Raw genomic sequence first — 19764 nt, 5'->3', positions numbered from 1 at the left:
TCTAGAGTTCTGTGTCACCTATTAGTAAATATCCCAGTCATTACATCTTTTTTTCTAGTCCACAAAAAGGCTATTATCTAACATTTAGTATAGTAGCTCAGAGGTGGGGAAACTGGTGATGATAAGTTTGGATAATTAATATTTGTTGTTAATATGGCACCAGAATGCAGAACACCTGCTCCATATTTATTTTGCTACCGGGGTAGATGGATTAATTTTCTTTTTTTTTTTAGAACAATACTAAAATAATACAAAATTTGTGACATGACCTACGGCAAAGTTAGGGATTACATTGTTAGATGTGCTGTTCAATATTGTTATAGATGGGTAATGAGATGATTGGCTCTCCCAATTAAAAGATAACTATTGTGTGAATATTAAGAGAGGCTTTAGTGATGTACAGTTATGTTACTGTAGTTTAGATGCCCTCTGCTCTCCCCACAGTTCCCTTTCCCCCTGTGTTGCTGCCATCACACAGCCGGGGCTGTCCAGGACAGGCACAAAGAAGCTGCACAGGTGTCCCTGGCATGGGGCAGTGGGGAATGGAAAAGCTCAGGGGTTGCTCAGGGGGTGCAGCACGGCAACACCTGACCTCCAATTGAGTTACAAGAAAGCAGTCTCCACTGATAAATGGCCAAGAAGAACTGACTGACAGACTTTGGGAGGGCTGGGCTGGCTGATGCCACACCCAGGGGTATAAAAGACTTTGCATCCATCTTGAAGATTAACTGGTTATGTGGTATGCATGAGGGCAGTTCCAGCACTGAAACTTTTCCCTTATGTAGTCCTTTGTATTTTTGTTAAGGTTTAATAAACCTTTTTAAATTTTCAAAGTGAGCAGTTGTCTCTCACAATAGTGTGCCCTCCTACCCACAGGTGTGCAATAAAAAACTATTAGGCTTTGTAACTACATAACTCGATATTCTTTTTCTTCCCAGCAAACATTTACTCCCTGCACTCTCTAGACTGGATAGTGGAAATGAAGATGAAGCACTTCTGCCCATCAGCAGGAAGCCTGGTCCCTGACCTGTAACGTCAGCAGGGTCTGATTACCTGACGTGAAGATCTCGGAATACACGCCAGCCTGTGCTGATGGACTGCAGATCTAAGCATGCCAACATGTGACAGAGCTCAGCTTTGCTCTGCTCTCATATCGTCGGTGTAGGTGAGCTTGCAAAGATAAACTGCTCTGCAGTACAATGGCTGCTGCCAGCAGGTGAGTTGTATATAAGAGGCAACAACTAGCTGGATGGGTGGGAAAGGTAAGGCAGCATGAACTCATAGTGTCCCACATTACAGAGTCCTTACACCAGCAGGAGGCAACAAGACACCCTGGGACTTCTGCCTGGCTCAGGTCAGAAACCAAATTTCTTCCCTCCTTCCCTGCTCAGTGCTTTTTTTAGTCAATTTTATTATAGCTTTATTTCCTTAACCCAAGCAGTATGCATCTGAAATAAATGGCATACTCTGCCCCTGCTCTCAGAGCAGGTAGACTCTAACATCATCTGTATTCAAACCAAACTATAAACTGCCTGTGCCTATCACCAGGATGAGGGGGAAAATAGTCATGCAAAAGACTGATTGACTGAAGTTTACCTGTTAAATGCTCATAGAACAAGCCTGATGTGCTATTTTGCATCATAAAACTTAAAAAGAAGTAAATCCATCCATACAATAGTGAGCCATTATGGCTCATTAGAGACTCAGCTTGCAAAGTCCAAAGTGTACAAACGGGCATATAGGACAAATCTGAACTAAACATTGTACCCTGCCCTCTGCCTGAACCAACCCCTTACACGTATCTGGTAAATGATTTATAAACCTAAAGATAGCAAAGTATAAAACTGTATCACTCTCTTCACTTTACAAACGAAACCCTTTCTGAGTAATTTCCCATGGCTCGGAAAATGTTTCAAATTTTGGTGTCTGCTCTGCTGTTTACAGGTACGTGCTTGGCATCCTATCTCATGTCATTCTCTTCATGCTTGTTAAATAGTCAGCTGGCAAAAAATCCTATGTTAGCACCAGAACAGCACCAATGGAAGAGAATTAACTGGAAATCACTGCAGCAGGGACATACGGGAGAGGGAGTGCTGCAAGAGAGAGTACTGCAAGATTGCATGGAACACTCTGTGAAATATAGTTTGATTCTGCTCCTCGTGACTACTTTTGAGCTTTTTACTGCTCATGTATAAGTAAGAAGGATGCATTTCTGACTGAAAGGCCTTCTTACAGGATGATTTCCTGAACTGTTAAAATTGTAAAAAGAGCTTGATGCTGTTTCCACAAAATCTTCTTTAAATATTATTCTTATCTCAACATTTATTGTTTGTAGGAAACAATTTCACATGCCTTTATAAGGACCCAAAATAATCTATTTCACAAGTGATTTCTGGAATACCTGGCTTGAATTTCTTAAGGAGACTGATTGTTTTAAAGCACTTGGTCTGCCTGGATGCTGGTCCTTCACAGCACTGTGTAACCAGAGCATCTACAATCAAGACTCAACCTGTAAAACTTGGACCAGAGGGAAAATGGGTGGGGCAGGGCTGCCACATGCTCTTCCCAAAGCAGCACACGCTGGTACAGTCAATGATCAGTGATGCATGTGCTGCAGGATTAATTTGTTTCTCACAAAATTAGAACTAACCAGGCAGGCAGTAAGTGACAGCTGACTTCCCAAGTGATTGCCTGCATCTTGATAAGATGGTCTATCCACATGCATGCATTAAAAGCATTTCTTAGATTTGAGTGCTCCAATACATGCGGTAAATACATGATGTGAGTAGCTAAGGCAGAATGAGGGAGACAATGATTAATTGTGGATCACTGAAAAATGTTTTGTAAATTGGGACCACAGTCAGGTATAATCTCTCACGGTTTGAATTCATTTCCATGCCATATGAACCTGAGTTTTGGCTGCAGTGAGGCTCTGTAGGGAAATAAGGAGATGGAAAGGGACTTTGTCTCTTCGGCGAGTTTGAGCTCACCTATAAACCTTTTCCCCATATTTGTCCTTCCTGATCTGTAGTTGAACTGGTACAATTTCTGAGTACTTGCCTATCTTCTTGAACTTCACCTCCTTTCCATTGAAGGCCATTTATAGCACAAATAGTGTCACCAAGGCCAAGCTGGGAGTGCAGCAGCTTCCAGCCCCTCCTTTTGGAAGACTTTACTTTCCTCTCTTTTATGTCTCTTGTCTTGTTTACCCTCTTTTCCAGGTTTCGATTATTCAAAATACATGCAGAACTACTTATTACTAGTTTTAATGAGCTGTTAAAAATTTAATTGATCACAATCAGTTCAGTTTTTCATTAATTGTAAATCCTTTCAGCAACAGTTAAAGTGGTGGTGAAGTAAAATAGAGACTATAAGACTGTTGTGAGAATCTTATTTTTCTTCATGCCATCAATTCAGCTGCTATAAATCACTCCTCATAGTAAACCATGGTCACAGCACTTGGAATAGGCTCTCTGGACCTTTTACTTTGGCTTCTGGAGAGCAGCTGCAAGGGATGAGGTAGGAATGTGATGTCTTGGCACTGAGATAACTGCTGAAGTCTCTCAGGTGTCTGATGGGGGTGTTTTGCCACAAATGAATGTAGTAAGGAAATCTCAGCAGGACCCACTGAGTGGACCAATGGACTGGTGCTTTTTCTAATACTTTGCTGCAGTGGAAGTAGCTCCTTCCCTAGGATTATCTAGGATTTTTGCCAAATTGTCTTGCTATTTACCCATGCTGGAAACTTTCCTGACCCCTGGCATCATCACACATCTTGAATATGTTCAATAGCTAATTCTGCATTAAGTGTCTGTAACTTCTCTCTCTCTGCCTTTGCTGATGAGGGAATGAGGCTGATGCTATAGCTCTAAGGATTGTTAATGACATCTCTTGAACCAGAGAGCTCTTTGTGTTCTTGAAATTAGGAATTGTCAAAGAATAAAATCTATTTTACTTGAAGCTTGAAATAGAAACAGATAAGGCCAAAATTTCAAAGACTGGATGATATACAAAGAGTTGAAGCACTTAATCAGTGACTTTAACTCTTGCTGTCAACAGGTATTAGCAAATCTGACTAATTTAATTCTATTCTAAGGCTTGTTACCAAACACTCCAGGATACAAAGCCTGTGTACATGTGGGAGGATGGATTGTAGGAGAATAGAGAGTGCTGAAGGCAATCTCATCCCTGAGAAGTTGCAGCTGTACTAACTACTAAAGAGTAGGAAAAGGCCTGCCCTTAATAGGTCACAGCTATGTCCAATAAGGATGCGTGTTACAAAAAAGCAGGTTAGGATTTTGTTGGCTCTGCTGTGCAGAGTAGTACAGGTAAGGCAGTCATGCAAGGGACAGGAAGGAGTCAGCTGGTTGTGCAGGAGGAAGAGTAAAGGAGTCAGTGTTGTGAGGAGCTGCCCATGGGAACTCAAAGAGAGAAGGTCTGAAAGTTTTGTAGTAAGATGATAAACTGATGGTGACAGTCAGATTGGTTCCAAGCACTGATGCCAACAATTGGTGGCCCATACGGGGATGAGTCCTGACACATACACACAAACATTTTAAAAAATAATTTGAAAAGCAATGTGCAGGTGTTAGACATTAATACAATTATACTTTTTCAACTGAAAAAAAAGGTGATATCTGGGCCACAGTTGGCCTGCAGAATCGACAAGCCTGTCTTTGCTGCAATCCAGCTGCTTCATGCAGTGTACTCACAGATGTCTTCATTTCCATGGAATGCCACATAATCTAGAGAAATACTTGAGTGAGGAGAGAAGCAGCTGCTGCCACATTCTTTTCAGCTGTTGCACTGTGGTATTATGAGTCCTCAGACTGAGTTCTATGGTCTGACTTTGTGAACTTAGATTTAGGAAGTCAGATAGCTGAAACATGGTGGGGAGGTGGTCCATTCTGGCTCATTCTAGTCTTAGGAAACACAGCTGAGCTGCAGACTTGATTTACTTTTCAAAGTTCCTAACACGTCAGCACCTGCCACCTCAGCAAGGTTGAAGTTTAGCTCTGTCCAGGTTTAGCCTCTGTCCAAGCTCTGTCCTAAAGAGCTGATAAGACTGGCAGCCTGACCTCCATGAGCTGAGATTTTGACCAAAGTCACTATAGCCAATAATAAGAAGAGTTATTAGACCTAAAGGAAAGGAGCCAGGGCAATTGCCAAATTTTGACATTTAAATTACATTGATATTAAGTTAAGCAATATGTTTTCAAGTTGTCAGAAACTTGCAGGTCCTCAGAAACTAGGAAGAAACAGTAGTGTGCACAGACAGTGTATGAAGTGCTGCTAAATAGTTGTCAGGTTTTTTACAAATATCACAACAAATCAGAGATAAAGCACTTTTCCCTGTGGTAGATGCACACCAGGGGTAAATTTTGATCCTAAGCCTAGAGATTGCTCCTTACCACCTATAAAATAGTGCTGATGTGGCTAAAACAAACAGGCTTTGGGGTAGATAGTGGAAGAAGAAGTATATCCTGTACTAAGGCAAGCTTGAAGATTTGTCTTCTTATCATTAAACTCTGCCATTAGATGTGCAAATTGAGGCCTGCCTGTTCTCCCCAGACTACTAAGTATACAATGGCTTTTGCTACTTAACTTCTACAAAAGAAAATGTATATCAATTAAAAAGGTCCCTAAGCAGGCAAATGTGTCAAAACTTAATCCCATACTCACCTTTTTGATTGTGTGATGAAGTGGATCACTGCACATTCAGCTGACAGAAAAAGATGTCTTCCTGGGAAGATTTTGTGGCTGCACCCAGCTGAGTATATTGCTGTCTAGAAATCTATCCTTGTAAAGAGAAATATGCTTCCATTCAAGTCTAGGATGAAGAGATTTTAAAGCACAGTAATTTAAAATGTATCCAGATTGATTTTCTATTTTGAGTGCAGTTTGCTGTGATATATTTTATTATTACTTGGACATTCCAAGATATTTGATATGCCTTTTCATAATCAGGCTTTTGTCATTGGTTTGGTTTTTCTTTTTTATATACTCAATGCTGGATTAAGTGCACATTTTCTTTTTTGACAAAGATGGCAAGGTTGTATCACCATCTCTCCTCAATTTTAATACCAGATCATAGTAATGCAAAATCAGATGCTCAGAAGGCATGGTAGCAATAATGACTACTAACAGTTTTCCGTCTGGTCAATGTCTTTAGGTGCACAGGATAGACAAAACTATCTGCTGAACTCAATAATTACATGAGCTAAGCATCTGCTTGCTCAAAACAACCAATTTTTTTTTGTATAATTTGCTTTTCATGTGAGAACACTGAGGAGTGAATCTTCAGGAGGTGATGGAAGGAAACACTCTAACTGGTAACAGCTGACATAACCTCAGCAATAGTTCACCCTCTACGCATGTTCCTCCTATTTTCCCACTGGGACATTTATATCTAAAAGTACTTTTCAAATAATGTATTTGTCTAAGAGAGGAAAACAGTATTGAATAATAGTAAAAAAACACAAAAAATACAACATGTCTGGCTGCTCTTCACGGTGAGTTAACTGTTTCAGTACAACTCAAAGTTCTTCATTTTTTGCAGCTCAACTTTATGCACTATAAGCCATTCACCCACTTGCTCCTAACCCCCTCTAGTCTCACATCAGATGCTTTGAAATTCCAATCTCCCAGTCTGTATGCTAATCTTCTACAAGATACAGTCCTTCAGGAATACCGTGTTTATAAAGCAAATCCTTCCACAATATTTTGTTAAGCTATTCAAAAGGAGGGGGAAAATTACACCCAGTCCAAGAAGCTTAAATTGAAGCAAATTGAGTTCATTTGCTGAAAATTCTGCATCGTATTCAGAAGAGACAGCTGGTCTGATGACCCCAGGTCTACATTAGAGCTGAGTGAAGACCTTGCTTTCTCTGAGCTCTGCCAGAGCACAAGCAAATGTGCAGCCACACTGAAAGACCAACAGGGCTGATTCTGGTTATGCTAGAAATTATCTCGCTGGAGTTTTTCCAGAGGTGAGTGAAGTTTGCCATGTTCAGAGACTTATTGTGATCTTTACAGCAAGACAAAGAGAGAATGAGATAAGCCTAAAGGATTAGGTAATATATAAAGGCTCTTACATGATTTTCTCTTGGTACTTCTGCCTTTTTGGAGTGCCCCAGCAGCTGGGGACAAGTTCTGCAGAGACAGCTCCCAGGAAATGAAATAGCAGCTAGAAAAGAATAAGAACTGGGTGTCAGCATTGACAAGAGAAGCCAAGAGCAGTGCTGGCATACCTACCTCTCCTCAGAGCAGGCAAGTGCACTTCAATCAAAGTGAATACTTAGCCTAGTTAGGGGTGGCATTTCTCGTTGGATACAGATGCAGCCAGAGGAGGCTATCTATTAAAAATTGACATATAATACCGTGAAGAAGCAGCTCTCTGTGCCACAGTAGCTAAGATAACCCCTCACTGTCCCACCAGTGGAATGACAAGATCATTTTTGAAGATGCTGGCAGCAAGAAAAAAACCTACAAGAAGCAGAGCTGCTTAATGTCCTTTTTTTTTTCAGCTTATTTCAAATTTGGAGGGCCAGAGCACATATTGGTGATAAAATGTAATGTTTAATGGCCCTTACTAACTATATGTACATTTAAAGAAAATGGAAGCCTTTTAATGAGTCAGTTTCTGATCCCAGTTCAGTTGTTTCAGTCCAGAAATGTAATCATGAGCTTACAAAATATTTAATACAAAAAAACCCACCCCAAATTCCCTAAAGAGAAATCAACAGCTCAGACATTTTTCTACTGGAAAATAGTAAATTGCCAGAGGAATGTTGAAATTTGGTACAGGCATAGTTTCTCTTGTGCAGCTCTAGAATACAAGTATAGCAGCTTAATAGACATATGCATGAAATATATTTCCTTCTTTCCCAGCCTTCCACCAAATGTCTGAACTTACTTTTTTTCATGGAGTTGGTAACATTTTTGGAGATGGTATTCCTTGAAAACTCCCTGCCCTAAAACTTCTACCTCCACTTTATGATTATAATAACTTGGAATATGAAGAAACTGAAGTAGCAAGGAACTACTGGGACTGTGATTGCTTGCTAAGTAAATTTTCTAAAGTACTATTTGATGTCTGTAATAAGAGCAAAGATTACGACTATCCTCATTTTTTTTTTGTTCATTACTGTATAACCAAACTCTTCCTCATCTTCTTTTTAAGCATTTTTGGCACTGAAAAGAAACAAAGTGAAAGGGACCGGCAAACACTCTAGCTCACATATCTTCTACCTATATGAATTCAGCAAACATTTTCTTCTATTTAAAAAACCAAAATGCAACAATGCAACAATATTGTGGATGATCAGGAAAGCCAGCAATAATTACAAGTGAAATGAATTCAATTGAAATTGCATATGAAAGCAAACATTTGATACTCCCAGTTATATTTTCCCCCTAGAAATTCAGGAATCAGGGCATAAGAGAGCTGTGAGTGAGGTTATAGATTGCCCTGCTGAGCTCCTACTCTAAGACATATTAGAAAACGGTTGAGGTTCTTGGCCCATGTGTTCCAAGTATGTGCAGGTCGCTCTCAAGTGTCCATTTAAACCCACTTGACTAAATTGGAGCACAGCTGTTTGCAGACACTGGCCTCAGCTCAGTTGATGGACCTGAGCTCCATCTTAATCAGTGGTTCATTAAAAATTGTGTGATTTGGACTGACATGCTATTTTGGACTCTTTCAGCCCCAAATTAATTCCTCCCAGAATTAATTTATGTCTCAAACACTTGAGACTAAAAAGAAAAGGTTTTTTTCTGTACCAGGATCTTTCATGTGAAGCTAAAGAGGAATTCTGACCTTTGTCTTCTGAAGAATATTTTTTTCAAGATCTGTAAGGACTCCTCCTACATCTATGGTGACCTCAGAAGCTATCTGAAGCAATGCAATTACAAGATTAGAAGTGCAATATCTTCTCTTCGGAAATTAATTTCCAAGCATGCAGTTTCTGTGTTGATACTAATGAGAGTAAATATCACATATAAACCAGGAGGGTCAGAAACCATAGATACATTCTTAGATTTGTGTTATTTTAAAAAACTTTAGGCTCTCAGCACACCTGAGACTAGTGAATTATAGTCTAAGAGGATTTTTGTAATAAAATTTTGCATTAAAAATAAATTAGTTCCTCAATTAAGTTGTAACTTTATTTACTTCAGATTCAACAGCAAAATAATGATTTAGAACATTTGTTTTATTAACTTCAGGCCTAAAAATAAATTTTCTTTGTGTGAATCTAAGGTAGGACCACCTCTGATTTTTATTAAATAAACTACAGATTCAAAACCATGTTCTGTGGATATAAGCGTATTATTGAAGTGCACATTCGAACATATTTTTATGATATTACAAATATTTATCAGCTTCTGTTTCGAGTGTCCTTGGAGCACCCTTTCTGACAGAAGAGTCAGTGAATCAGTTCCTGCGGCTCAAACGACATGTACCATATTCTCCGAGCTACTGGGACTCAGGCAGCAGCCAGAACTCGTGGGCATATACTGTGGCTCAACAGGTATCTCCTTCCTCATGCAGCACCTACTGAGAAAAAGAAAGCATGGGTCTGGAATTGTTGTGTAACATACATCCTTTGGGTCATGGGAGGAAATTTTTCTGATTTATCAACATGGTCAAGGCTGCTCAGTAGTCACAGAGAATATTTATTTAGTATTAAAGCTCAGAATATTCCTTTCTGTATTGATCTACTTCAGATTAGTGAATCATGGGCAGCTCTGAGGGAAACAGCACAATACTACATGGACTTGGACCCTTATGCCTTTAATCCTTCGACAGCTGGGTTCGATGGGGTTTCTCAACAGAGCATTTCATAGACTCGGAGCCTGTGTGTACCTGAGTAAGTAAAACTGGCCCCTAAAAAACTTCTGACAATTGGTTTATAGTGTCATAGCCTGACACAGTGAAAAACCCAATTGTATCTTGAAAAACTAAGGAAGATTTATTTCTGCTGTCTGAGTTTAATGGTTATTTAAATGTGGTCATTTTATTGTGGCAGAGTCTTTTTTAAGTATGTTTTGGAAAAGCTCATTAAGGGCTTAAAAGAATATATAAACTTTTAAAAGTCCACAGAAACTAAACTGCTTCCTATGGAGTTGATTTAAAAAGCAGACAGAAAGCAATTCCTGAGGAGAAAAATAAAAGATAAAAAACGCCATCTATTTCAGTAGCAAAACTATATTCAATGTGAAATAAAATCTCAGCAGAACAAAACAGAGAATGAGACATAGCAGTTGGTAAAAGCAATATTTATAGATTGGCACAGGAGTACATGAAACGAAGTGTTGCAAACTGTCTCAGAGAAATTGTTAAGGATTGGACACATTTTTGGAACAAATTTGTTTTCAGATTTAGGGAACAATTACTAAATGATTCAGCTGGACAAGCACAATACCCACATTATTCCTGTGGAGCACCTTTCCTGAGAAGATACTGCAGTCCTTAAAAATGGTAGAACTAAAGGAGCAGGTAGAACTAAAAATCTACAGTTTCAATACTTAAAATAATTACTAAGACAGCAATCTGTCAGTCTGACTGAAACCAGGAAGAGAAAATGGGTAAACTTCTAATATACTTTGAATTGAATATGCTTTGAATTTTATTGACTTAAAAGTACCTTTCTTTTTGAAAACGTGTTTCATTTTGAAATGCTGCTTTTGAAAATATCTTTTTTTTTATAAGATAGGAATTTGACTTGGAGACTCTCAGAGTAAGTTTTCCAGGACTGTTTCACCTGAAAGGTGACACCAGTTTCACTTACTCTGAGCAGAAACAAAGTAGGAGAGAATAGCTAAAAGCTATAGTTTACTTTCCCTCCTGCTGAGGCTTCAGCTGGAGCCCTTGGGCAACTGGAAGGAAGCACCAGGTTATTCATTCACAATTTCTAATACTGATATGGGTGGATAACAGCAGTCACTTCTGCCTTATGACAAATTTACCTGAAGACACTTTATTCAATTTTCTGAGAAAAACTCACTGTCTTTCCCATCAGAAAAATTCCTGACAGACAAAAGCCCTTTGTCTAATTACTGGTTGTGCATCCATGTGCCTGATGGCTGTGATTGCAGCAGCTGCCAGGCAGACTCCAGGATGAGTTATGCCTCCAGAAAGATAATCCTAATGATTGTTGTATGACAGGATTAAAGCCACTTACATAAACACATTTGCAGGCACTCCCACTGAAATATGGTTATGATTTCAAAGCAAGGCTAGTTAACTCACAGACTGAAATAAACTTTCCAGTGCTAATGTGACAGGAATTGACATCTAGAGTTTTTGAGAAACCATATAGTAGCAAAGAAGCATCAAGCTAGAAGTTACAAAGACCATTATGGAAAAATAGAAGAATTCTTTCCAACCTTATTTTTCTTGATTATTGATAGTTCTGTAATGGAAAGCCTATAAAACCTGTGCAGGAATCTGGTTCAGGGGCTGTACTTCCAGAAGAAAACATTTGCAAAAGCTGGCAAATCTGAAGACTACACCTATTGATAGGATCTTTAATTAATTCTGTGATTTTTTTTTTCTAAAAGTAATTTATTCCATCTTTTCTAGCAACAACATCAGATCCTACATGGAGCATCTACAGCAGTCTGAGACTCTCCTCCAGCAACAAGCTATTAAATCCTACACATCCTGTATCTGGCCATGTTAGGATATGGCATGTTATGTATTTGCCATTATGTATTTGATAAGATGACTATATCTCTTCCCACTTGGGTCTAAACCCAAAATTAACACACTAATTCTCTGCATAAATACTGCATATTTTATATTCATAAGTAGAACTGAGGTGTAAGTCATGGTAAATTGAATAAGTTGAAGAAAACAACCATGAACTTTTAGCAGGTTGGATTTAAAATGTCTGGTGTTCAGGTAAAATATTCTTTTGACGAAAAAATTGTTTGAAGACACACATTCCGGCTTCTGTGACTGAAAACCACGTTTTTATTTCTTAGTATTTTCCTTAAACATGAAATGTTTTTGAGAGGCGAATAAGAAATTAAAATCGGTTACTTTGGATGGATGAGAGAAGTAGAGCACATTTGCTTCAGGTATACCTCTGTAGTTCAAGTGCATTTCCATTTTTTCAAGTACTAGTAGTAGGTGTTGTAGTACACATTCATTCATGTCAATGCTTCTCTTTCCTCATTTAATCTTCTGTACTTGGTCTTGAATGCCAAAATGAACTGAACTCACAGCTATTACTGTGAGTTGTTTTTTCTTATTCCACAGAAATGGGAAATGGTAGAAACATTCATGGCTCCTTTTCTATAAAGAAAATGTTGGTGACAAATGTTCTTTATGTTCTTGAGCTTGGAAGTTTCCTAGTTCCTGTTAATTAATGTACCTTATTTCATAACATCTTTGAAGAGAGGATGAGGCTTCCATGTTTTTTTTATATGTTATTAATATAATGCTAACAATAAAAAGCTTTTTCAAACTTGGTCAAAATTTCTGCATGAATAAAGATGACCTGTTGAGGAAAACAAAATGTATGGTAACCTAATGTCAGGGTAGGTGAAGGAGGGAAAGTTTTGCTTGCTTTTTATCCCCAAAGAGCAGTTTCTTCATGTTGTGCTTTCAGGATTCTTTGTGAATATGGACTGTACAGTAACTGGAACAAATTTGAAGATAATGTTGGATCTTCTAGAAAGAAATCCACATTCTGGATTTTTGGCAATCTCTACCATGCTTCTAGGTATGAAACCATTCTTAGGTCGTTATTAATTTCCCTGCGTAGGACAATGACCCTGAAATTGCCATTATTCATTAGCTGAAGCTGAAAGTTCATTATACACTTGAAAGAGATAAATGAGGTGCAAGTTCAGTATTTGCTGTGTAGGATTTCACATCTTTAGTCACACTACTTAATTATGAACAGTTCATTCAAAGATAAGGGTTGACAAGTGCTATATAGACTAAAGACCTCATGGTTGAACACAGTCATGACCTGTCCCTGCTGCCTGCCTTCTCTGCACTGGTCAGTCTTGGATAAGCTAGGGGTCCAGACCCTAAAAATTCCAGTGTTTTCCTCAGTAGCAGCACAGACATGATAGAGTTACTGAAATTCTTCAATTTATAGCAAAGTGCAGGACCGTAAGGATAAGCATTGCCTTTTATTTTAAGTGGATATGCATTAAAACTCCAAGGATGCACCTGCTCCAGCTGAGCATCTTGCTGGTCCCAGAGAAGTTGCAACTCTGCAGGCATTGATGCTCATGCCACTTGTGAACCTGTTCCTGAAGTATTGCTCTTTTCTGCCCATCTCTCTAATTGGTGTAGTTTCTGTCAAGGCAGAGGTTTGTGATCTGTCTGTGCATTAACTGCAGTTTTCATGCCTGCATGTCAAGTTAAACCAAAATGGAGGTAGTTCAGGGCCTGGTTTGCAGATGGACAGTAGACATCCCTGGAGTGGGGATGACAAAGTCCATTAGTGAGGTGGAAGGCAAAGTGAAGTGCTATCAGCTACTGTCTGCTATCAGCTAGTGAAGTAACTGCCCAACCCTTATGAGCCATTTTAGGATTGTCAGAGCCATAAAATTAGGATAACCACTGTCTATTGCCACGAGGAAAGTCTTGCACAAGGCTGGCTTTGCAACCAAAACGTCAGACAATGCCAGGGGATGCAATATGACAGATCTGTTGTACTTAGACATGACTAATTCCTTTAAAGGAGTTGTTCTGAAAGCCAGAGACTCAATACTCAATCTGCAAATCCATAGCTTCAAGCTAATGTCAGTAATTCAGATAATTAGTCTTGCTGAATTAAATGGGAAGAATTGTGCATGCATGAGTAGCGGTGGAGGACGAGGTGCTTATTTTGTGTTATCAAATACATGCCACTCATGACAATGAGCAAATGGTGTTCACAGCATTTGAATATTAAACACCTTCATCTGCATTTATTAATAACTGGGGAAAATATTTACCCTGTGAATTTGCCACCCCTGTTTATCTTCACATATTGTTTCAGTACTTTAACACAAGTAAAGCTGGACTCTTTTCTGCTGACTTTTCCAATGCCTCTTTATGTATGGACCTAAAAATTTTATCTCCTTGCTTTTTCTACACAGCACAGCTTTTCCTACACATGCAATACCTTAGCAATGACTAAACCAAAGAGTAGTGTTAAACTAAAGAGAACTTCAAGTACCTCTGTGCTGATCATGGGAGTGGAATTACAGGTCTCAGGGCATTTTGCTTCTGGTGAAATGGAGAGCAGTATTTATTACTATTTTCTGAATACTGCAAGTTTTTTGAGGAAAAAAAACCCTAAACCACACAAATACCAGAGATCCCTGAGGCTAGAGAGAACAGAGTTCCTCTGAGAGAGAGGGAACAGGCAGAGAGGGAGAGGAGTCACAGGAAGCTAGAGTCAGGTTTGTCTCTGTATAGATGTTAACTGGATGGATGCAGAACATCCACCAGGCAGCCTGATTTTCCAACTCTTTCTGACTCATGTGAACATGGTGACTAAAATAACAGAAGGACAGAAATTAGGATTTCCAGAAATCTCATGGTTGATATCTATCTCCAGCAGCAGCTTTTTGCCAGGCAAGGCCCTTACAGGGTGTCCTTCCCATGGGAGTGGCAAGTCAGTCATGCTGCAAATACTTCCTCAGAGCACCTGCCCATTTCCCCAGATTCTTGTATCCCTATCTTTCCTAATCTTAGAAGAATCAAACTGCCTTTGAATCTTTTCTACTCTGTCAAGTTGAATTGAAAACAGCCCACAAGTTAAAAAATTACTGCGGCTAGACATAAGGGATAAACATGTACCTATGGAGACAGTATGGTTGTAGGAGCCTTGCTTTGCTAGGGAAACAGAGGAAGGATTCACTATAGTCAGACATGACAGGAGAAGTAAGAAAACCTGTCATTTCAATAATAATTGAAAAAAAATATTAATATTCCATAGCTTTCTTTTAATGAGAAAAGCAAGTCATACTGAACACAGTGAAGAGAAAAAGCTGTAGAATCCAAGTAATCTATATATAACCCACATTACAAATGTTGAGTGTGGGATAAGTACTAAGATACAGTTGTCTATGAACTCAGCAGGTGAGTATATAGAGGTAATGAGAAAAAAACACTTATTTTATGACCTGAAATGGTTTCTTCAAACTGAACAGTGGCAACTGGTATTCAGTGAAAATTCTATCCACTACTTCATCACTGCTGTAGTTCATGTGATTGAGCCTGGTCCCAGATAATTTTAATGCATAAACCTTTTGAGCTTGCATCACACTAATACTGTGCCTTGCTTTACATTTGATCTTCTGTTGTCTTAATTTAAACCAGAACAGCTGAGACAAAATACTCATCTAATCTACACCTGCTGCTGGCTGACAGCAAGAGTGAGCTGTGTTCAAGGCAATTTATGTTGGCTGATTAAGTGTATAAACCACCCACCTGAGGCAGGAGCATTGCTACAACCTCTTCATGTAGAGTGTGAAATAAATTGTTAGTGTTTTGCACCATCCATAGGAGAACACGAGCTCAGTAGTTAAAATATAAACATAGAAAGTTATCCAAAACCCAAAAGGTTCAGCCAGGAAATAAGCAGTATTTGTATGTGACTATTATGTTAAGTAAACAAACATCAATAATTACTATTCTGCCTCAAAGACTGTTGAAGAGCTATGAATTTAAAACAATATTACATCAAACCTGCAGAGCCTACTTTCCACCAGCTGCTAAAAAGAGGAGCAATTCCTTCTATGAGAGATGAGTGTTATCAAGCTGGATATCTGTAAAGGTGATCAATGTAAGGCAACACAGCAAACAGCTGTTCCCTTTGAGCCCAAGCCACATCCCACTGCAGCACTAGGCAGGCTGAGAGCTGCAGCTGACTGCCTTAGAGATAGAACAAGTACTCATTGAGACTCATAATGCAAATTTATCCACCACCTCGCAAGGGGAGCAAGCTTTCCCTATGCCAGTGTCAATCCAGACAGGGATAGGGAGGGAAGAAGGGACAGACAGATGAATTTCAGCCCTCTAGGGTCAACTACTAAAAGCTTCTTTCTCTATGAAGCATTACAGGATAGCCAGCTTGGAGTGACACTTCCTATTCACCTCCTTATTCCTGGTCATAGCAGCCACTGCTAAGGTGATTTCATGCCAGTCACTGACTCCATGGCAGAACTGAATAAGTATGTGAAATCCTATCTGAATAATTCAACTATGTCCTGCTTGTGATTGAAAGCTGCTGTGCAGCAGGGAGCTCACTCAAGGAAGGCTTATAAAACATCCTTAAAACTGCTGTCAATCCTATTATCATAAATCCAAGGCTGGACAGTGCAACGTGCAGTGAGAAAACAGTTATTGTGGCATCTTCAAAATGAAGGTAGGACTATCTAAGGGCAAGAAAACAACCACAGAAAGAAAGTGACTAAAAAGAAAACCATGGATGATGCTGGTGGCTGATTAGCACTGAAAAACAACTGATTTGGTAGTTATTTAGAAGAAATATTTTAAAAATATATTATTTGTAACTTCAAACTGGCTTTAGTTGAACACAGCACTGAGAACTATAAAGTGCTGCTTCCTCTTGGTGTCTCTGTTGAAATATTTATGGTGCTACCCTTGCTATGGAGTTCAGGCAGGAGGCTCACTGCCAAAAGATCTACCACAACCTTCCTGATGGCCTGGGACTTATACAGCCCCATGTTAAACTGTGGGCAGGATGCAGTCCAAATTTTCCAATGGTACCTTATAAAGCAACTACATTATAGCAAAGCTACATGTGCTGACTTTTGGTTTTTAATTTAGAGAACTTGCAATAATGAGGAAGAGCCTATTTAAAATATTTAAATAGTGAATTTAAGAGGAACAAAAATTTAAAAACCCTCATGCTTTTACTCATAAATCATTTGAAACAATTACCTTTTGCTAAGTGTACAAACAATTCAATATTATACTTTGTGGATAACAGAAATAATTTTTCTACACAAAAGAAAATAGCCTCCCTTTCATTATTCAGGATTACACATACTCATCCTTTCTCATCCTCTCTGCCCCAAGCTAAAATCTATTTTCATTCTCTTAATAATTGCCAGAGGATTACATCTAGCCCAAGTACAAGTACAGGTACTTGTATAGCAACCAAAGATTACTCTGTGCCTCACTAAAATGTCCAGGCTACCTTGATCTGTCAAGTCAACTGTATCAAGGACAGCATATGCAGCAGCAATTACAAAATAAGAGAATTACAAAAAAGTCCCTTCTCTTGAAATTATAGTTTTTGTAATTCAGGCATACTAGTCTGAAACCAGAAAACGAAGCTGAAGGATTTCGAGAGAATTGCTCATCAGATGGATCCCTCTTTCCCACAGAGAAAGCTTTGAAGCTATGTTATTAATGGGAACAGTGACAACTGAGGACAGGATCCTGTTTGACAGTCTTCCTTTTCAGTTCTTAACTAACATGTAAAAGTGCATGGTGGAAATGAAGGGGCAGTTACCAATGCATGCTGAAAATTTACTCACACCCTCCTAAAATCAGCTTCTGAAAGAACTATTAATGAGTTAATGAGATTAACACAGAAGACGACTGCATCACCTACATTGTAGCCAATTGATTAGAAGAAATGAGTCAGGAAAATCAGGAGCAGATAACTGTATCTGTCTCAGAAGGTCATTAGACAGCCTGGGCAAGCCAAGTTTTCTCTAAATCTTTTTGAAATTGAACTAATGTGCCCTGAAATCTGCTAGCTTGAGACTGCTTTTAATATCCAGATGTCCAGAATGGGAACTCTCAGAGAAATATTTTGAAATTGTCAGTTCTGGTTCTGAACAAGGATTGAAAGTAGCTCATCTGTGTCAATAAATTGGCTAGCAAAGACTGGATCTGTCCTTTGCATTTGACCCTGGTACAAGTGATATGTCTTCTTGAACAAGTTTTGCAGCATCAGGAGTCAATCAATTTAGAGTTGATTTTACCAGCCCCTAAAATTGGACATCCTGAAATGTGTGTGTTTCAGGCTCACAGCACTGAAGAGGACAGAAGTGAATTCATTACCTTTCTGGTACAAGATCACTTGATGTGCAACCAATCATTATGTCCAATGCAAATAATGGACTGTGTTTCTGTCTCATTATCTTGTGACAGGATTGTTATTAACTTGTGACTCAACAACAGTTTTGTAGAAAGTCTCCTCAAGGACAGGCTATATACATGTGAATATATATATATATATATATGTATATATATATATATATATATATGCCTGATTCATTGTCTTCCTTTCCCCACTGCCTAGATTGGAAGTTAAATTGAATGGACCAGTAAGAGATTGCTAAACTGTGGGCTTTAGAGATCTCCAAGCTTGCACTAATGCCACAGATTTTTTTTCAAACCCAGAAAAGCTGGCAGTTAAGATGGCATAACAGTTCACAGTGAGAATATGAATTTCCAAAAAAGGTTGGAAAGTGTCATCGAATTACAAGGTGATAATGAGGCCTGAGGCTTTTCCAGCATGTATGGATGTCCTGCTAATTTGGTAAGACAGTGCCTCCAGAAATAATTAATGATAGCATTTGTACAGGTACTTCATCAGCAGAAACATTGGAGGGTGATGAATCTGTGCAAAGATTGTGCAGGTAGAATAGAACAATCCCTACAACAGACAGATATAATAATATGCTGGCAGTGTCTCCTTCGAGAGTGAAACTCAGTTTTTCATTTTCATCTCTTACCTGGGCTCAATGTCACTGAAAAAGGCTTGAATAATTTGAAGGAAATAAGAGTTGTAATTTTTTTCAGTTTGGTTTTTTGTATTTATTTTAATTTTACAGCTTTTATACATTTTTTAAATATTACATTTCTTAGAAACTACAAAATCATATTTAATCTTGAATGCCAAGCTGCAATTTTTACAGCAGATCCTGTTGTGTTGTCCTTGCTTTTAGGACGAATAAGCACAGGTCCTACTGGGCACTCACCTTATTGACCAGCAGAAGAACAATTAAAATTTTCAATCCACAGATATACATGCATGGATATACATGTCACTTGAGCTCCAGTTGAAAGTTGAATGAAGAGAGGCTACTTGTATTTTTACTTACTTATGCATAGATAACCATCTGAATTACCTGAATTCCTTTCCATGTTCTAGTAGAGATGCTTTTTAGCACTAACCCTCAACCTTGTGGCCTTAGCACACTTGCAGAGGAAATACTTTCTTTAAACACATTCAAGGTCAGTCAAAAGGATATGAAATTAATTTAAATCTTCAAAATGGCTTATTGAAACAGCCTTACTGAAACTACAGCTACTACCAGTGATTCTACAGGCTACAGCTTCTGGACAGACTTTCATTTTGATCCACAGATCTCCAGATTGTTTGAATTAAATTCACTGACTTTTTTTTTCCTCTGCATAGTACTATCATAATGGTGAGAGAAATAGATTCTTCCAAAAAGAGCCTCAGATTTTTAGAACTACATGGGATGACTCAAGAATTTCTTCTTGTGAGATGGTACAGTCCTGGAAGTCATTCAACACATCATTGAATAAAGCCTAAGTCTCAATATTCTGTAAAGCCCAAAACATCTCTCAAGTCAGCCAATAATCAGCCTAAATCAATTGATTACTATCATGCCTAGTGACAAGAGTTAGTAGTGAACTGCATGAATTTTTCTGATTCAGTGGTTTGGACAAGTGTTTTAGTCAATTTTTTGAGCTGGTATCCACTAGAAACTTTGGCAGATAAACGCATTTCACATTCA

At 38.7% G+C, this 19764-nt stretch overlaps 1 protein-coding gene and 1 long non-coding RNA gene across 2 annotated transcripts in view; one reads left to right on the top strand and one right to left on the bottom strand.

Moving 5' to 3' along the window:
* The window catches only part of LOC113459972 (uncharacterized), a 93743-nt gene that overhangs the window by 38372 nt on the left and 35607 nt on the right, over positions 1 to 19764 (bottom strand). The window lies entirely within an intron of this gene.
* C2H3orf85 (chromosome 2 C3orf85 homolog) lies at positions 1797 to 18218 on the top strand. Its single transcript, XM_026796713.2, has 4 exons — positions 1797 to 1944; positions 9382 to 9530; positions 9727 to 9812; positions 11585 to 18218. Exons 1-4 carry the CDS (start codon positions 1896 to 1898, stop codon positions 11682 to 11684), a joined length of 384 nt encoding a protein of 127 aa, XP_026652514.1. The 5' UTR covers positions 1797 to 1895; the 3' UTR covers positions 11685 to 18218.

The sequence above is a fragment of the Zonotrichia albicollis genome, chromosome 2 (assembly GCF_047830755.1).
Source record: "Zonotrichia albicollis isolate bZonAlb1 chromosome 2, bZonAlb1.hap1, whole genome shotgun sequence".
NCBI lineage: Eukaryota > Metazoa > Chordata > Aves > Passeriformes > Passerellidae > Zonotrichia > Zonotrichia albicollis.
The sequence above is the reverse complement of the archived record's forward strand: the minus strand, read 5'-3'. Positions and strand labels throughout refer to the sequence as shown.